The sequence below is a fragment of the Narcine bancroftii genome, chromosome 4 (genome assembly GCF_036971445.1).
Source record: "Narcine bancroftii isolate sNarBan1 chromosome 4, sNarBan1.hap1, whole genome shotgun sequence".
Lineage (NCBI taxonomy): Eukaryota > Metazoa > Chordata > Chondrichthyes > Torpediniformes > Narcinidae > Narcine > Narcine bancroftii.
The window spans coordinates 24,641,876-24,662,050 of NC_091472.1; the positions used below are offsets into that span (position 1 = coordinate 24,641,876).

Here is a 20,175-nt window from a genome sequence, read left to right on the forward strand (position 1 = left end):
ACTTGATTATATATCTTGCGGCTCTGAAGTAATGGATGGCTATCAAGATAAGAAAGAAGTAGAAGAATTTCTCCAAAGATGCTTAAAAGATTAAACATATTAAACAAGAAGAAGAATGTTTACAATGGGACTAAGTAAAAAGTGTAATTTTTTGAATCGTGTTGTATATCATTGATATTTGCACAAAGAGCTCAGGAAAGAGCAAGAACTTGGTAAAAAAAATAGTAGCAGGGTGGAGACTCTGTCTAAGAGGGATATTGGCAGCAGAAGAGAAGCAGTTTTGCAAGATGGTGCTAAAGGGAGGGCTTCTTCTTTCTCGGAAAACTCCATGGGCTTCCAGGATTTTTGTTTCCGTCACTGTCAGAGCAGGGGTAATATATGTTTTTTATAAAAAAGATCACTGTATTACTTGAATAATCGAAAAGGTTTTATTGCTGAACAATATTTGTTTAAGAACTGGTATGGATAAGTGTTAAAGTTTATTAGTCTGAATGTCAATGGGTTAAACGGGGCAGTGAAAAAGAAAAGGGTATTGGCACACTTAAAAAAACATTAAAGGGGGATGTAGATTTCCTGCAGGAAACTCACCTTACCTAATTGGAGCATGCCAAATTAAAAAAAGGATGGGTAGGGCAAGTAATATCGTCTTCTTTCAGTTCAAAGGCAAGAGAAGTAGCGATTTTAATTAATAAAAATGTACCAGCAATTGTAGAAGATATATTGATTGACCAAGCCGTAAGGTTTGTAATGGCACATTGTAAAATCTATGAAGAATCCTGGACATTTATGGAAATTTATGCTCCAAATTATGACAATTAAGCCTTTATGAAGGTTATCTTTTTAAAAGAAGCAAAATATATTGGTCAGGCAGGATTTTAACTTTTGTTTGGATCCGATATTGGATAAATCAGTGAGACGGTAATGAGGGTGAAAGCTGCAAAAGCAATGTTATAATTTATGAAAGATTTAAATTTGATTGATATCTGGAGGCAGCTCAACCCCACAGAAAGAGACTACTCATTCTACTCAAGGATCCATGACTCGCATACAAGAATTGATTTATTTTTAATGTCTGCACAATTTTTAAAAAAGTGGTAAAATCTGAATACTCAGACCATTCACCATTAACCTTAACTATTGCAATTGTGGAAAAACAAGAAAATGTGTACAGATGGCGTCTTAATGCCACGTTCTTGAAAAGAACAGACTTCTGCGAGTTTATTAGGACACAGATAAAACTATTTTGTGAGACAAATCTCCCTTCCTCTGATAACAGCTTTTTAATATGGGATATGCTTAAAGCTTATCTTAGAGGGCAAATTATTTCTTATACAAATATCTTAAAAGAGAGCATAATGCAGAATTGGATGGTTTGGACAAAGAGATAATAGAACTGGCGAAAGAATATCAGAGGACGGGTTTACAAGAAAAATATAGACTCTTAGAGAATAAAGAGTTGAGATGCAATACATTTCAAATATATAAAACAGAAAAAAATACTTTAATAACTAAGTAAAAATATTCTGAATTAGCAGAACGAGCTCAAAAGGTTTTGTCTTGGCAAATAAGTCAGAGGAGTTGTCGAGCATGATAAATGCACTTAAAAAAGACGACATCCTAACGTATAATCAAAAATACATTAATGATATTTTTAGACAATATTACACAAAGTTATATAAATCAGAATTATTAGATGGCAATAAAATGGATGAGCTAGCGAACATTGAACTTCCAAAATTAGAGGTGAGGAAACAGATGGAGTTAGATGCCACTTTTTCAAGAAATTGACAAGGCTCTGTACACTCTCCAAGCCAATAAGTCTCCGAGGGAGGATGAGTTCCCACCCGAGTTCTATAGACAATTTAAGAATCTGTTGATGCCTCTTATAATGGGTGTGTTAGACTGGGTAGTGGAAACTCAGACTCTTTTTCTATTATTACAACTATTATTTTGTTGCCAAAAAAAAAAACAAGGACCCATTAAAAACGTCATCATAGAGACCAATCTCACTTTTGAAAGTTGATTATAAGATACCTGCAAAAGCATTAGCAAACAAGAGTGCAACATTATTTACCTAAATACAGGTACACAATGCTTTATCAAGAACCCTTGGGGAATTTCGGACTTTTCCAGATTTCGGAAAGCCAGATTTAAGTCCATCCGAATTGTGCTGCTGTATCCACCTCCACCCCCTTCCAGTCGTGCTGCCGTCTCCCCCCCCTTGCCCGCCCAACTCGCACTGCCGGTCTCTCCCCCCACCTGCCGGATTTCGGAGCTTTCTGGATTTTACATGTCCAGATAAAGGATTGTGTACCTGTACATAGAGGTCAAGTGTGATTTGTTAAAGGAAGACATTCTTAAAATAGTTTGGGTAGATTGTTTAATATAATATGGCTGAATCAAAACTGAATTCCAGTATAACAATCTCCCTTGATGCAGAAAAGGCATTTGATTGCTTAGAATGGCCTTTTTTATTTAAAACGTTAAATAAATTTGTAATAAATGGAATAGTCATAAATTGGATAAAAACTCTCATAAACCACAAGCCAAAATATAACTAATAGTCAAATGTCAGCAGTTTTCCCTTGTAGAGTATATCGAGTAGACAAGGGATTCCCCTGTCCCTAGTGCTTTTTATCCTTGAAACTGAACCACTAACGGAGATTACAAAGAGAGATCTGGATGTTAAAGGCTTCAAAGTTGGACAAAAAGAACATAAAAATCAGTCTATTTGCTGATGTTGTGCTACCCTATTTATCTAACCCGGCTGAATGTCTGGAGAAATTAAACAATACTAGAAAAATATGGAAGAGTTTCAGGTTATAAAATTAATATGGATAAAAATGAGATAATGCCATTGACAAACTTTGATTATGAAAGATATCAAAAAGGAAGTTGATTTAAATGCAAAGTAGATGGAATTATATACTTAGGAATAATGACTGACAATAACTTACAGAATTTGGACAAATTATACTCCCCTGTTAGGGAAGATAGAGAAGGATTTGCAGAAATGGAAAGATTTGCCAATTACTTTAATAGGAAGGGTTAATTGTGCCCATCGCTGCCCATATCTTTACCGAAAAATGCCTTTAAATTAATAAATAATTGTATTAGGCAATTCCTATGGAACAATAACGTGCCAAGAATTTTGTTGGAAAAATTAACGTGGGATTATAAACTAGGAGGATTTAGGCTACCAGATTTTTTAAAGTATTATTTGTCAGCACAAGCCAGATTTCTTTAGTCTTTGTATGAGGAAGGTTTCTCTCCCCACCCCCACCACCCCCCCACCCCTAACCTTGGATTCAAATAGGAGTATACTCCATGAAAGACGGGGCAGCAAAGGATTTTATCTATAAGTGGAGTATTAAGTCAATAACAAAAAAAAACAGATAATCTTATATTAATACATGTAATTAGAGTATGGCAAGAAATCAATGAGTATATTGGGGAAAAAACAAGGACATCAATAAGAGCACCATTATGTAAGAATGTGTTGTCAATTAATATAGATAACAGAATATTAAACTCCTGGTATGACAAAGGAATAAGATACATTGAAGACTGCTATGTACAGGGGATTCTTGCATCTTTTGATAACTAAAACAGAAATGTGGAGTAGCTAATGGGACTTTCTTCTGTTTTCTTCAGCTAAGATAATTTTTGAGAGAAAGATGGAGGCCAACGTTGGTCCCACCTGAAATTAGTGAAATGGAACAAATGATCTGGCTGGGGAATACACCCAAATACATAACAAAAATGTACTGTGCTCTCCAGAGCGAAAGTGAAAAGCCAGGTTCACGGAGGTCAAGAGAGAGATGGGAGTCAGATTTAGGTGTTGTAATGTTAGAAAGATGTTGGTCTGATTGGTGTTTGGATAGTTTGACTTCCTACACCAATTATATCTAATGCTACAGAAGCTATATAGGTCAAATTATGAAATACCAGAGATGTGCTTTAGTTGTGGGATTGAAACAGGAATGTTTTTACATGCTATGTGGTCGTGTGTGAAGGTGAGGTATTTTTGGCAGGATGTTGCTGAAATATTAACAAGGATAGCAGGGGTAGCCTTCGCAGATAATCCAGAGCTTTATCTTTTGGGTAATTTTATAGCAATAAATAATAAATTAACTAGATTCTAATTTTTTTGGTCAAAGTAGTTTTAGCAGTGGCTAAGTATATTGCAACGACTTGGAAGTCTGACTCTACTCATAGCACGATGGACTGCAGAGATGAATAGTTGTATAGCAATGGAGAAAATTACATACAATCCAAAAAAATAAGTATGATATATTTGTCAAGAAATGGCAGCCATATTTGGACTATGGAGGGGCCCATTTATAATTATGATAAATAACAGATACTGTTATAATATAAACAGTTGTGATTTCTCCACATAGTTCCTTCATAGATTTTTTTCTGGATAGTACAAGTGTGAGCTCTGAAGATGTGTGATTTTATATTTTGTAGGGGGGGGTGGGAGAGTTTTTAAATTTTTTTTGTATGAAAAAGTTTAATATATTGTAAAATTGAACATTTTACTACGTACATTTTTTTTAATGAAAAATAAAATATTCAAAACATAGAGGGCAGTTTCAACATTTGGAACACAGATTCCAAAAGTCTTCATTCAAGAGAAGTAAACCAACTCCAGAAGAGATGGATATTGAAAAGCACTTTATAATTATTTCTGAATTAAAAATTGAAGACCTTCAAGCAAGACCAAAATGATGCTGAAGTTTTAAAATGGACTTTTCAGAATTTGTGACTTTAACACACACACACATATTTACATTTGCGCATAGTGAGGTTAAATTTAGAGTTTAAGTTGGAGATAAGTAAGAAATGTCATGTTATTATAGTTTAATAAAAATTATTATTTTGAATTTACCACTGGTGAATTTTTGCCATTGCTGTTCCTTTATTAGTGCTAACAAAGTTTCTTTAGTCCCGAACAAAATGGAGAGGGTTGTTAGTTCGTGACAATTGCAAAACATACAGACACACAACCAGATATAACATTCAGACAAACAAAATATATGAAGGAGAAGGATTCTAATATACAAATAAATAAACAGATTTTGTTTCATAATACAAGAATTTCAAATGGTTAAGTGTAAGCAATTCCTTTGGTTGTTCAGCTTTCTCACATAAACAAATTTAGTCAACACTTTTAGCCACTACGTTCCTAATCTTGAGCGGAATTGAAGTTTAAAGATGACTGTAACATTAAATAGATTCCACATGGACAAACAAGTCAGTCATAGTCTCTTTTCGGTTTGTGCACTATTCAGGAAGATCATGGCTGATTATGGCCTCAACTTTTCTTCCACCTGTTCACCACAATCATTTTTGCACCCAAAAATCTACTTAACCTTCAACATTCATCAATTTAATTTTCACAGCTTTTCAAGGTGAAGAATTCTACAGATTCTCAACATTCAAAGATGGAATTCCACCTCTCTATCTCAAGATAATCTGAACCCTTTCCCGTTGATGCTTGGCCATTTTAGTATATATTAAACCTGGTAAAGTAAAACAAAGCTTCAAACTGAAATAAATATAGACCACTTGAAGAAAGAGAGCTGCAGGCCGGATCATCAGAGATGTCCTCCTTCTTCAAACAATGTGGCTTTCTCTCTACCACCATCAACTCAACACTCACCCGCATACATTATCCACATTTCTGCCCTGGCCCCCTCAGCCCCCACACGCAACAAGGACTGGATTTCTCTTAATCTCACCCCACCAGCCTCCACATCCAATACATCCTCCTCCGTTATTTCCACCACCTACTATGCAATCCCACTTCTAGACATATATATTCCCTCTCATCCTTCCATAACAACTGCTCCCTCCATAGCTCCCTTGTCCACTCCTCCTTCTCCACCGATCATCTCCTTAGTACCTACAATTATGATTGCAGGAGAAGCTCCACTTGCGCCCACACCTCCTCCCTCACCACCATTCGGGGCCCCAAACAGTCATTCCAAGTGAAGCAACATTTCAATTGTGAATCTGCAGGGGTCATCTACTGCATCCAATCTCCCGTTGTGGTCTCCTCTGCATCGGAGAGACTGAAAGCAGACTGGGAGATTGCTTTGTTAAGTACCTGGGCTCTGTCCATCACAATAGCACGGATCTCTCAGTGGCCACTGTTACTAGCCCAGAGGAGCCCAAAACCCAGAAGCAGTAGATATTCACCAAGACAATGGTTACTTAATCAAAAGTTGCTTTTAATTATCTTTAAACATGAAAACAGAATCACACTTTAACGTATCACTATTAACTTAACTAACCTAACAACCCCCTTCTAATTCTAAGCGCATGTGTGTGCAAGTTCAGAATGGTTCCTTGATTCACATTTCAATCTCACTTCTCATTCCAAGTTCACTGGTTGCAGGCAATTCTTATTCTGTGCACAGAATTTAACAATTATGAATTTCACCAGGCTTGAAAGGTAAATGGTTACCGCTCAGGAAGGTTCTTGTCAGTTTTCAGAGTGAAATTTGTTGTTCCAGGACACCCACAACTGATTTCTTGTAATCAGTCACTTCAGTGTCTTGCCGAAGAAACTTGCCCTCTCGGGGTTCTCCAGATGTTAACTTCTTTCTTTCAGGTCAGCACAGAGTTCCTTTTTGTTTCTCTTATTTCAAGTGAAACATTAGACAGCCAGTCCTCTCCTCTTGCATGAATCACAAGGTCTTTGACCAGACTGAACTAAGCACTCATAACCCGTCTTCCAAATGGGGATTTCCGCAAGTTTGCCCTGTTCCAGTCCCAGCTGCTGGAGCTGTCTGTATTTCTCTCTCTCTCTCTGAGAGAAAGCCTGTTTTACTCCCTCTGCTTGCCAAACCACATGACTCTCTTAGAACAGCAAGTTCCCCTCCAGACAATCTGCAGCTCCGACAAGTTCTTTCATCTGTTGCCTTTTTGCAAACAACAATCCATGAGTGAAGTCTCTTGGGCACTCTCCAAAGCCTTTGCAAAGTCTGTTGCCCCGACATGTCGAGCATGAGCAGAGCTCCAGTATTTTAAATAAGATCTGTTTTAAAGTGTTGGTATGTGACCTACACTAAAAAACCTGCCCCAATTTATATCCCAAAAACATATCTATATTCTGTCACATTGCCCAGTTCAATTCCCCATCCCATTCCCTTACTGCCAGACTGAGACCACTCACAAACTGAAGGATCAATACCTCATCTTCCGACTGGACACCCCCCCCCCCCAACACCATTTGCTTCTTTTTCTGTCGCCTTCCCCATGCTCTGTCTCTCCCTTCCCTGTCTTCTTTCACACAGACATGATCAATTCTCACCTCTCCCCTTATCATAGCCAATTACGACTTTTTGTTGGTCTGGTTTCCTCCCCCAGTCAGCATTGTCTGAATTCTGAGATTTTCTGAGATATCCTGCTTTTGGATTATTCTGCTTTTCCTTGTGACAGAATATGTTGTGTTTTATATTGTATATAGATATGATTTTGGGAGATAAAGTGTGGCATGTTTTTTTTAAAGTGTAGGTCACATACAAACACTTTAAAACAGATCTTATTTAAAATACTGGAGCTCTGCTCATGCTAGACATGTCGGGGCCAACAGCCTTTACAAAAGTTTTGGGGAGTACCCAAAGGACTTCACTAATGGATTGTTATTTTGAAAAGCAACAGATGAAAGGACTCGGAGGATTAGGTTCAGAATCGCAGGTTGTCTGAGTGCTGCTTGCTGTTCTGAGGGGTCCTGTGGTTTTGCAAGCAGAGAGAGTAAAACAGGTTTTTCTCTGAGAGACAGAGATCAGTTCTGCAGTTTTACAGTTCAGCAGCAGCAGCTGGGACTGGAAAAGGACAAGCTGGTAAGCTTGTGGAAAACCCCATTTTGAAGACGGGTTGTGAGTGCTTAGGTCAGCCTGGTCAAAGCCTTTGTGGTCCATACAAGAGGATTGACTGCCTAATGTTTCACTTGAAATAAGGAACTCTGTGGTGACCTGATGGGGGCAAGTTTCTTCAGCAAGACACTGAAGTGGCTGATTACAAGAAATCAGTTCTGGGTGTCCTGGAACAACAAATTTCACTCTGAAAATTGACAAGAACCTTCCTGAGCGGTAACCATTTACCTTTCAAGCACCAAAGTCTAGCAAACTTCATAATGTTAAATTCTGTGCACAGTAAAAGAATTGCCTGCAACCAGTGAACTTGGAGGACTGAGGAGCGAGATTGGACTGTGAATCAAAGAACTTTTCTGAACTTGCACACACATTACATACACATGCGCTTAGAATTAGAAGGGGGTTAAGTTAATAGTAATATTAATAATATTAATAGTTAATAAGTTAAAGTTTGATCCTGTTTTCTTGTTTAAAGATAATTAAAAGCAACTTTTGTTCAAGTAACCATTCGTCTTGATGAATATCTATTGCTGCTGGGTTTTGGGGTCCTCTGGGCTCGTATCACCTTGAAGAAGGGCTCTGACCCGAAACGATGGCAATATATCTTTGCTTTTTATGGACGGTGAGTTCCCCTAGCATTTCTGTGATTTTGCTTCAAGTAAAGCCCTGTGCATATCAGACCATTTAATGACTCCAAGACCATAACTCTGAAAACAGTTTATTTCCTGTAAAGAACTTGGGACATGCCAAGGTTGTACATGCAAGATATTTTTTCTTTATCTGACTGAGCTTTTCAGTTCACTGGTAATCAACAGTTATATCAAGAAATTAAATAGCAAGGCTTGCACTGTCAGCCTGTTTCACATGGCTACTAGTCAACAACTGACAGAACGATGAGACACTTTCATTTATTTCACATTTCAGTGCACGTAGAAAAGTACGCAGAAAGAATACAACGGTACAGTAAAAATTGATATAACTCCTCTCATTGTGCAGTAAAACTGGAAGAGTATTTAGTCAGGTAATGAGGTTGGCCAATTGCCTTCAAAGCTGGAGGGATTCACCATGGCAGGTATCCATGAAAAGAAATGGAGAGACATTTCAGGGATAGGAATATGGCAAGCATAAAAGGGATGGCCTCTCCAACTTTCATTTGTCCAGCTTCCTTTTATCTCTTGGACCCCAACCTTTAACCTTCACCCCCTTCCTTGGGTGGCATTAAGAAATATGGGAAAAAGATTTTCAATAACCATTTGCCGCAACTACATGGAATTCTTTTTGGAAACGTGTTCACTCATTTTCTCTTTGTGCGAAGCATTCACTAATTCAATTTATAGTAGTCCATTGAGCATACTTTTCTAAGGTCCAGTTAGCTAAATTTTATCCTATTAAATGTGAAAAATGTATATCTGAGGAAGCTATGTTGTATCATATGTTTTGGTTATGTCTTCTCTCTTTAATTTTTCGCAAGGGTATTTCATACTTTTTCCCTTAATTTTTAATATTACTTTGACTTCTAGCCCTTTCACTGCCATTTTTGGAGTGAGTGGAGCCAATGGATTTAATACTGACATTTCCCTCATTGCTGGAAGGGCCATTTTGCTGGGATGGAAAGATGCTGTCCCTCCCACTCATACTCAATGCTTGTCGGATATGATGGCATATCTGTCTCTGAAAAAAATTAGATGTTCTACTACTGCAATGGATCTTAACCTTCTCTTTGAGTTCCTTTTCTCAATTACTTTTAAAATTTGTAGATTATTCATCTCTGCTTTTTTTTTAATGGCCCCTTAATTATTATTATTAGTAGCAGTGCACTCCTTAGTTTCACCAGCAAACCCTCATAGGGTGGGGTTAGATTAGCTTAAGAATATTGGTTTTTTTTGTTCTTTTACTTTTTCCAATTTATAACATATACCTTGTTTATTATTACTTGATACTTGTAACTTGATATTAACTTACTTTATTATTTTACTATATGTACCTATACATTTTGCACATATTAAAACCAATAAAAAGATTGTAAAAGAAGTACTCTTCACCCCTTTTATGCTTTCCTTTCCTACCAGCTTCAAGGAACCTAGATTTACAAAAGATGTTGAGACCCAGCTTAAGGAGGCCACAAGGAACAAACGCACAAGGCTACGTACCAAGATAAGAGCCCATGGTATAACAGGAAACAAACTAGCATGGGTAGAACACTGGGCAATTGACAGGAAGTAGAGAGCTGGAATACAAGGATCTGATTGGCCACCAGTTGCTAGTGGTGTTCTAGAGGGCTCGGTGTTGTGGGTCACATCTTTTTATGTTGAATATTAATGATTTAGATTATGGAATGAATAGCTTTGTGGCCAAGTTTGCAGATGATACGAAGGTCGTTGGAAGAGCAGGGAGTGTTGAGGAAACGGAGACTGCAGAAGAACTTGGATAGATTAGGGGAAAGGGCAGAGAAGTGGTAAATGAAATACAGTACAATGCAGGAAAGTGTATGATCATGCAATTTGGTGGAAAAAAAATAAACAGGCAGACTATTTTCTAAATGGGGAGAAAATTGAAAATATCCAGGAGCAAAGGGACCTGGGAGTCCATGTGCAGGATAACCTGAAGGTAAACTTGCACGTTGAATCAGTGGTTAATCCTATAGAGAAAGATTTATCTTTTTATTCCTCGCAACATAATTCTTTTTCTAGAATTGATTATTTTTTAATATCAGCACATTTGCAGGATAGGGTTACATCTGTGGAGTATAAGGCTAGATTGGTTTTGGACCATTCATTATTATTATTAGAATATTTGAGTTCACAAGATGTTCAGAAAGCTTCAAGATGGAGATTTAATACTATGCTATTGCAAAAACCAGAATTTATTAGTTTTTTAAAACAGCAAATTGAAATTTTTATTGGTATTAACTGTAATTCTGTTTCTAGTCATTTTGTTTTATGGGATGCAATGAAAGCTTTTTCGCGAGGCCAAATTATCAGTTATGCCTCTAAAGTAAAGAAGGAGAGAATTAAAGAGATTGAAGACTAAGAGGAAAAGATAACTGCTACTGAAAAAGAATTTCAAAAACATGCTACCGAAACACAAAAGAATCAGTTAACTAATTTAAAATTTAAATATAATGAATTACAAACATATCGGTTTGAATGTTTAATGAATCGAACTAAGCATAAGTTTTATGAATGGGGTGAGAAAGCTCAAAGTTTTGTCATGGCAATTAAAAAAGGAACAATTATCTAGGATTATACCAGCGATTAGAAAGAAATCAGGTATTACTTTTAATCAAAAGGAGATTAATGAGGAATTTTGTAATTTCTATAAACAATTGTATACTTCGGAATGTAAAGATGTAACTGGAGACGCAATAGATTTTTTCTTGGAAAATATTAACTTGCCACAATTGAATCAAGAAGATAGACAAGAGTTAGGTAAACCTTTTATAGAAGATGAAATAGAAAGGGCAATAAGAGACATGCCGAATGGAAAGGCACCTGGTGAAGATGAGTTTTCTATAGAGTTTTATAAAGTTTTTTATGCTGATGTATCTTCTATTTATAAGGATGTATTACAACAAACTTACAATACTTTTCAATTACCTGAGTCTTGTTCTAACGCAATAATTACGGTTATATCAAAAAAAGATAAAGACCCTTTACAGGTTTCTTCTTGTAGACCAATTTCGTTGTTAAATGTAGATTATAAAATTGTAGCTAAAATTATGGCTAATAGATTAGCTCAATATCTGCCTAAAATTATACATGGTGATCAAACAGGATTTATAAAAAACAGGTATGCGTCAAATAATATTTTACGGTTAATAACCTTGATAAATAAATCTAAATTTCAGTTGAATTATCCAATAGTGGTTTCATTGGATGCAGAATAGGCTTTTGATAGAGTGAAATGGAAGTTTCTGTTCAAAGTACTTGAGAAATTTTGTTTTAGTTCTTCATTTATTGGGTTGATAAAGGCTTTATATAATAGCCCGAAAGCTAGAATTGCTGTTAATGGCCAAATTTCAGAATCTTTTAGTTTGACAAGATCTACTAGACAAGGATGTCCGTTGTCACCTGCTTTATTTGCTATAGTTATTGAACCTTTAGCACAATTAATACATCAAAATGAAAATGTTAAAGGTATGAGAGTTCTGAATGAGGAATACAAGATTAATTTATTTGCTGATGATGTTTTATTATATTTGGTGGATCCGGATATTTCTTTACCTGCAATTCAAGAATGTTTAGAAATTTATGGCCAATCATCTGGTTACAAAGTAAATTGTGCTAAAAGTGAAATTTTACCAATTTGTAAAGGTTATTATTCAGTATATAAAAATATCACAAATTTGAAGTGGACTACACAAATTAAATATTTAGGAATTAATGTTAATACGGAATTTCAAGAATTATATTCAATTAATTATTTTCCTTTAATAAAAAGGTTTAAATTAGATTTAATTAGGTGGAGGGATTTACCTTTGGGTTTACTAGGGAGGATTAATACTATAAAAATGAATATTTTTCCTAAAATACAATCAATTCCTTATTTTTCAAAAAAAAGTTTTTTTAAGGATTTATATAAAGCGATTAGAGAATTCTTATGGAAGGGAAAATTTCCGAGAGTAGCAATGAGAAAATTGATGTGGGATTTTCAATTTGGAGGTTTAAGATTACCGAATTTTCAGCATTATTATGAAGCAGCTCAATTCAAATTTCTTAGTGCATTAATGAATATGGACGACCCACCTAGTTGGGTAAAGATAGAAATGGCGGTTATTTTAGAAAAATTTCCTCATGAGTTTTTGTTTCAATGGAATAAAAATTTATTACGAACTTATGATGTGCCAATATTGAAACATTTATTGAATTTATGGACAAGTAAACTTAAAAAATGGGGACTTAAAAATATATATTCTGGAAAATTGCCATTATATAATAATAAACTTGTTCCTTTTACGGTCTCCAATGCCACTTTGAAACAATGGGAAAAGAAGGGAATAAAAAATTTATCTGATTGTTTTTCTGAGGGTTGTTTTCGTTCCTTTGACGAATTACAAAGGAAATATGGTATTAGTGCAAATTCTATATTTGTATATTATCAATTAAGATCTTTTGTAAAACAGTTATGTGGTCGACATATGATTTTATTGCCTGAATCTAGTTTTGAAGAATATGTACTTTCAATACCAAAAAAGGGATATTAATCTGATTTGTATTGTATTTTACAAGAAACAGATAGTAAAAAAGACTGGGATAAAGATAAGTTGAAATGGGAAAAAGATTTAGGACATAAAATAGCTGAAGAAGCTTGGATGGAAATTTGTCAGAATAGTATTCGGAAATTAATTAATGCTAGACTAGCGATGATTAATTATAATTTTATTCATCAGCTATATTTAACGCCGGTTTTAGTAAGTTAGATTCTTGTTTTCGATGTGATCAGACGGCCAATACTTTTTTGCATACTGTTTGGCTTTGTGATCGATTGCAACAGTTTTGGAAAGGTATTCAATCTGTTTTTAACAGTTTATATAATATCCATCTTGTATTAGATCCCGATATATTTTTATTAGGGAACATGCAATCATTAATCGATTTAGGTTTAGAAGATTATCAGATTTCATTTATTTATTTAGCTTTAGTTGTGGCTAAGAAATGTATAGCACTTACATGGAAAGATAGAAATATACTAACTTTAGATAAGTGGTAATTGGAAATGAAATTTTGTTTGACTATGGAAAGGATATCTTTTTCAATTCAGGATAAGATGTCTTTTCATAAGTTAAAGTGGACTCCGTTTGCTAATTATATGCATTTAAGTTTGATTTAAATATATGTTTAAGTATGATATTTTAGTATTGACAATTTTTTTTGTTGTTGTTAGAATTTTTTTAGGTTAAGTTTTATCTCTTTTTTTTGTAAGTGGGTATTTTTTTTCATATATAATATTGTCAATTTTATTAATTCTTCACTCTTTATTTTGGGGGGAGGGTTGGACTAATTTTAAGTTAGACTATTAATATTGTGTTACAATTAATGGGGGGGGTTATTTTGTGTAGTTTTCTGATGTAATATTGTAATCATACCTTTTTAATTTTTTTTTCTATTTTTCTTTAAATGTAATTCTTTATTGTATTCATGTTATAAAAATTTTAAATAAAGTCTTAAAAAAAAGATCAGAGGTCATTCATGTATGGTGCTGAAAGAAATGGGGTAGATTTTAAGAGGATTTTTTGCATTGTATGTAATCACGAGACAGATACTGAGTGAGGCAAAACAGCTATACAGATTACAGAGGAGATGCTTGTTGTCCTAAGGCAAATAAGGGTGGACAAATTCCCAGAGCATGACAAGGTACTCCCTCGTATCCTCAAGGAGCTGTACCAAAATTGTAGGGACCCTAACAAAAGTATCTAAAATGCCAGCCCTGGCTGAGGTGCCAGAGGATAGCTAATGTGGCTCTGTTGATTAAGAAAGAAACGCTCCAAGAATAATCTGAGAAATCATAAGGCAGAGAGCCTGACAGTAGAAATAGGTAAATTTTCAGAAGGTACCCCAAGAGATATACAAGTATTTAGATAGACAGAAATTGACTAGGGGCAATCTGCCATGGGATTGTGGGGTGGGGGGGGGGGGGGGGGTTGCAAGAGCTATTGCAATTCTGCATTCAATTTGGCTGTGGAAGATTAAGAGGAAATATTGGGGAACATACTATATGACCATATAACTATGTCGACCCTTCGAGTCCATGCCTGTTCACTTGAACAACTCCACTAGCTCCCCCCCTCCTACTCTCCGTCCATAACCCTCCAACCCCCTCACATCCATGTACACTGATAGAGCACATGATAGAGCACATGACTGAGTTATGTGTTAACACATGACTGCGTTACAACTATTGTTTACTCCTGAACAAACAAGGAGTTGCTTGAGACACTCAGAAGGTCATATCTATGGGGAGAAATGGTAGTCAACCTTTCAGATTGGGCCCATTGTCAAGAGTAACATAAAGGTAAAAAGGTGAAATGCATATATAAAAAGAGGAAAAGAAGCTGGGGAGGGGCCCCAGAGGTAATGGAGAACAGGAGAGAAGATGTGATAGGTGGAGGGAGAGAGTACGAGGAAGGGGAAGCGGGGGAAGAGTTAAAGAGAGGGCAAAAAATTAAGTACCGTGTATTTCGACGTGCAAGGGCAGCAACTGATTGAGCACCCTGTCACCAGCAGTTACCCTTCCAAGCCACACACTGTCCTAACCTGGGGGGGAGGCCAAAAACTGGCTGGGTTCAAATCCTGGAACTGCCTCTAAAACATGGAGCGTCCCTTCACCAAAAAGATTGAAGCAGTTCATACAGTTGTCCCACCTCTACCTTTGAGGACAAAAAGGAAGAGGCCTTGCCAAAAATGAATAAACATACTAGTCAGAAATATTCTCAGTGTGCCAAAAGTAACGATACATTTACTAATCCAATCATAATTAGCAGGGATAAAACAAGTGTCCTGCCTGTTTACCAGGGTAGATGATTCTAGAACTAAAGGGCATAGATATAAGGTAAACATAGAGAACAGTCCCACCTAGGCTATGCCTTCTTCTCAATGCCACCACCATGACGGAGGTACAGAAGCTTGAAGATGAACACGCAATGTTACAAGACCAACTTCTTCCCCTCTGCCATCAGGTTCCTGAATGGACAATGAACCACAGACACTACCTAATTTTTTCTCTTCTTATCCACTCTTTTTTTTAAAATGTAGCTTAGAGCAATTTTTGCACCTGTAATGCTGCCACAAAATGACAAATTTTGTGAAACATATCCATGACAACAATTCTGATTCTGAGCAAGAGGGACCTGTGAGGTGGTTTTTTTCATTCAGAAGGCAGTCTGTTGTTGAAATCAGCTGTTAGAAAGAAGCAAGTATAATTGCGTCATTCGGAAGATACAGTAAAATTCCTGGTACCCAGCAGCTATGGGGATTGTAGATACCGGAAAAGTGAGTTTTCAAGTTGCTTTGCGAATGCGTGTTGCATGAATGGAGAACTAAAGGCGAGGTGCACAAATTTTAAACTTTCGTATTTTTTAACCCATTTATTTTCTGCTATTTTTTTTGCCGGTTGCAATGAGGTTGCGGGTTGTTTGAATTCTGGATAACATTTTTTTTACTGTATCTGGACAGATGTATGGACAGGAATAGTTGACATGGACCAAATGCAGGCAAATAGGACTGCAAACCCAGAGTGCAAAATTAGTCAGCATGAATGAGTTGGGCCAAAGGACATGTTCCATGCTGCATGGTTCAAAAATACAAATGAATGCAAGTTCCATTATTATGTATAATTCTGGCAAATGGAAGCTTGTTTCAGCTGACACCCAGATCAGAGACATTAAAATTGTTCACCTAAATGAACCAAGTAACAATATGCTAAATAAAAACTGTTAATGCTCCCAGTTCGAAGCACACAGAAAAAGAGCAGAATGGTTATATATAAACTTTTCCAATGCACAACAAAATAAAAGTTTTTTTTTCCAAAAATCACAAAAGTTTGGAACTTCAATTTATTTAAATGGGACAAAGGCACTGCATCAAATGAATCATCCGAATGGCCCAAAGGGCTCTGCTACCAATAAGGTAGAAGTGCAGGAACCAATTTACATAACAAAAAGCTCCCACAAACTGCAATATGACAATGGCCAGTGACTCTATTTCACTCAGTGACTAAAGAATAAATGCTGATAAGGAGAATTCTGCCACTAGACCTTTTCACACTGCTATGTGAAATGGGGATACCCGGGAATCCCCATGAACAGGCAGTGTGAAAATGCTAGCCCAGGAGAATTACCCAGGTCCGTGGCCCACTCCCTCTCCCTGCTGCCTGAATTGACAAATGACCCAGGACAGGAAGTGTCATGAGATCAGCGCTTGCATGCTGCGTCACTGTGTCATTGTTTCAGCATTTAAGCTCGTCAACCTCAATTTGCTTCCAATAAATCAGTTCATTCTGCTATTTGTTAAGAGAGAGTGAGTGAATATATATATTACACATACACAGATATACATGAACACACGCACACACTTTTGACTTCCATTAGGACTTCCTGGAGTGCATAATGCGTCACTCCCTACATCATCGCTGGGGGCAGGGCCCCTCCTAAATTTCCAGGGATGGCAAATTACAGGGAATTTGGGCCACGGTGTGAAAAGCCCGGGAGGTCCTGCCTTCCCTGGAATTTCACCTAGGTCCAAGTAGGGTCACTGCTCACCCATGGTGTGAAAAGGCCTGTTGAATGAACAGCCTGTCCCTTATGTGCTTGAATGGTAGTGACCCCTCATTTTGAACCACTGCAGTCTTCTGATGAAGCTACTCTCACAATGCCACTGGGAAGGGATCCAGAATACAGGACAGGCAATTATGAAGGAACGTCAGTGTACTTCCAAGTCAAAGAGATAGATCAAAGAAATGCTTGCCTTAAAGTGTAGCTGAAAGTAGGGGCCCTCGTGCTCCTTGGGAGTAGGCATTATAGAACAGTGCTATGACAACAGCCTAGATGAGTGATTTCAACATGGTTACAGCCCATTTCGGCCCATGAGCTTGTGCCACCCAATAAACCTACATCCCCAGTACTTCTTGAACATTGGGAGGAAACTGGAACACCTGGAGGAAACCCACATATACACGGGGAGAACGTATATAAAACTGTCCTTCTAGACAGTGCTGGATTCAAATTCTGGTCACGAACACAGACACTATAACAGCATTGCACTCGCTGCGACAATAACCACGTCACCCGTTTGTATGGATATGGGCTGAAACCAGGCAAATATGACTAGCTCAGATGGTAACTTGATTGGCATTGGAAAAGTGGAGCCAAAGGGTCACTTTCCATGCTGCATAGCTCTTGGCTTTGAATGTTGTACCCTGCCCACACTACAGTCAATTTACATCACTAATGGAAGGCACATATGTTTAGCACGATACATAGAATTCCAATTAATTGGGGCACTTTATCCTCATGGGATTCAGGTTTCTTGAGGTGTTGCAGCTGGATGACCCAGAGAACTTGAGGCAATTCCATCACACCCCACTTTTAAGTGTCAAATGACCAATCACTCAACACAGTATACCCAATCTCAGACTTCCTCTTGTCGCCAAAGTCATGGGGTTTTACAGCACATAAAACAAGCCTGTCCATCTCGTCCCATTTACCTGTTTGGGCCAACACCACAAAAGAATTCTCTGCACCACTGGTAAGTTCTAATCTATCCAGCCTCTCCTTATAATTCATCAGTTCACAACATTCTCATAAATCTTTTTGACAGCCTTTCAAGTTTTATATCTTTCAAAGTTCAAATTTATTGTCAGAGTACATAAATGACATCACATACAATCCTGAGATTCTCTTTTCTACAGGCCATGCAGAATTTCTAAATTACTGGTAACTGTAGACTGTATTCAAGAAGAAATGTAAACAAAAGTAAGAAATGTAAATAAAGTGACTGCAAATACGAAAATATAAAAATTTAGTAATAAATAAATGAGCAAAGTAAGAGTCCTTACAGGAGTCTCTGAATTCGTTTTTTTTTTGGTTCAGGAGTCCTGATAGTGGAGGGGTAGCAACTATTCTTGAACCTGGAGGGACGAGTCCTGTGGCACCTGCACCTCTTCCTGATGGCAGCAGCAAGAACAGCGCACGTCCAGGGTGGTGTGGATCTTGGATGATTGCTGCTGCTCTCCAACGACTACATTCCATGTCGAGTTTTGCTTGTGATGTACTAGTCTTTTCCACTAACTTTTACAGGGCTTTCTGATTGGTGCCACGGTAATAAGCCGTCATGCAGCCAGTCAGCCCACTTTCCACTGCACATCTGCAGAAGGTTGCCAAGGCTTCCAATTCCATATTGAACCTCTGCAAACTCCTGAAGAAGTACAGGTGCAATCATGCTTTCTTCACGATGGCATTCATATGATGAGTCCTGGAAAGGTCCTCCGAGAGCATGATCCCCAGGAATTTAAAGTTCCCATGGCTGGGTGACCAGTTAGGCACACCAATATCTTGAACAGTTCCAACATGATACTGAGTTCCTGTACTCAATGCCCTGACTAGTGAAGGGCAGCATTGACAAATGCCTCCTGCACTCCCCTGTCCAGCAGAGCCACCCTTTTCTTGGACCAGTGTCCCTGCACCCCAAAGTTTCCTTGAACCACAGAACCCAACCTTTCACTATGTAAGTTCCACCCTGGTTTAACCTGTCAAAAAAATAGTCCATGTTAAATTCTATCACTAGTCTGTGAATCTCATGAATGGTCCAGTGGAGTTTCTGGTCTGTGGTGACTCCGATCTACACGGGCTTCCTGGTAATAAGGAGGGGGGTCAGAGGTTCTGGGGACATTTGCTGCAGGGGATGACAAGGCCACTGGGAAGAAGGGGTGTCTGGTTTCCCACTCACTGGAGGGACTGAAACTGAGCTCCCATCTTCGGGACCAGAGTCGATCAGACCTGGGCTCCAGTCCCCTCCCCGGGGCCCCAGTCCCCTCCCCGGGGCCCCAGTCCCCTCCCCGGGGCCCCAGTCCCCTCCCCGGGGCCCCAGTCCCCTCCCCGGGGCCCCAGTCCCCTCCCCGGGGCCCCAGACCCCTGTCCCCTCCCCGGGGCTCCAGACCCCTGTCCCCTCCCCGGGGCTCCAGACCCCTGTCCCCTCCCCGGGGCTCCAGACCCCTGTCCCCTCCCCGGGGCCCGGCCTGCACCCACCCTGCACCCCGCGGCTTCACCTGCTCCGCGCTCCTGCATCCAGCGCCCGGCCTCCGCCTCCCTCTGGAAGCCACGCAGGACCGACAGTTCCAGCTCCAGCAAGGCGTCCATGGCGACGCAGGGTCCATCCTCCGACTCTGGGCACCAGCCATCTCCTACAGCACGTCCATGTGCTCCCTCCCGGCCACCCAAGCACACGGCAGCCATGACAGCGGCGCGGGGCAGGCTGGGTAGGAGCGGCGTGATTGACAGCCCGGCAGGAGCGGTGCCCAGAGCAGACGGGGGCGGGGGGGGGGGGGAGTTGGGGCAATGAGGGGGAAGGAGATGGGGCAATGAGGGGGAGGGAGTTGGGCAATGAGGGGGAAGGAGATGGGGCAATGAGGGGGATGGAGTTGGGGCAATGAGGGGGGAGGGAGTTGGGGCAATGAGGGGGGAGAGAGATGGGGCAATGATGGGTGAGGGAGTTGGGGCAATGACAGAGAGGGAGTTGGGGCAATGAGGGGGGAGGGAGATGGGGCAATGAGGGGGGAGGGAGTGGGGCAATGA

General features: G+C 38.8%; 1 protein-coding gene across 1 annotated transcript in view; it reads right to left on the minus strand.

Moving 5' to 3' along the window:
• ttc27 (tetratricopeptide repeat domain 27) overlaps positions 1-19,847 on the minus strand; it is a 307,508-nt gene extending 287,661 nt beyond the window's left edge. Inside the window, exon 1 of the mRNA XM_069930951.1 lies at positions 19,650-19,847. Within this exon, the coding sequence (XP_069787052.1) occupies positions 19,650-19,836 (187 nt within the window). The 5' untranslated portion in view covers positions 19,837-19,847. The remainder of the gene's footprint in view (positions 1-19,649) is intronic.
• Positions 19,848-20,175: the final 328 nt, after the last annotated feature.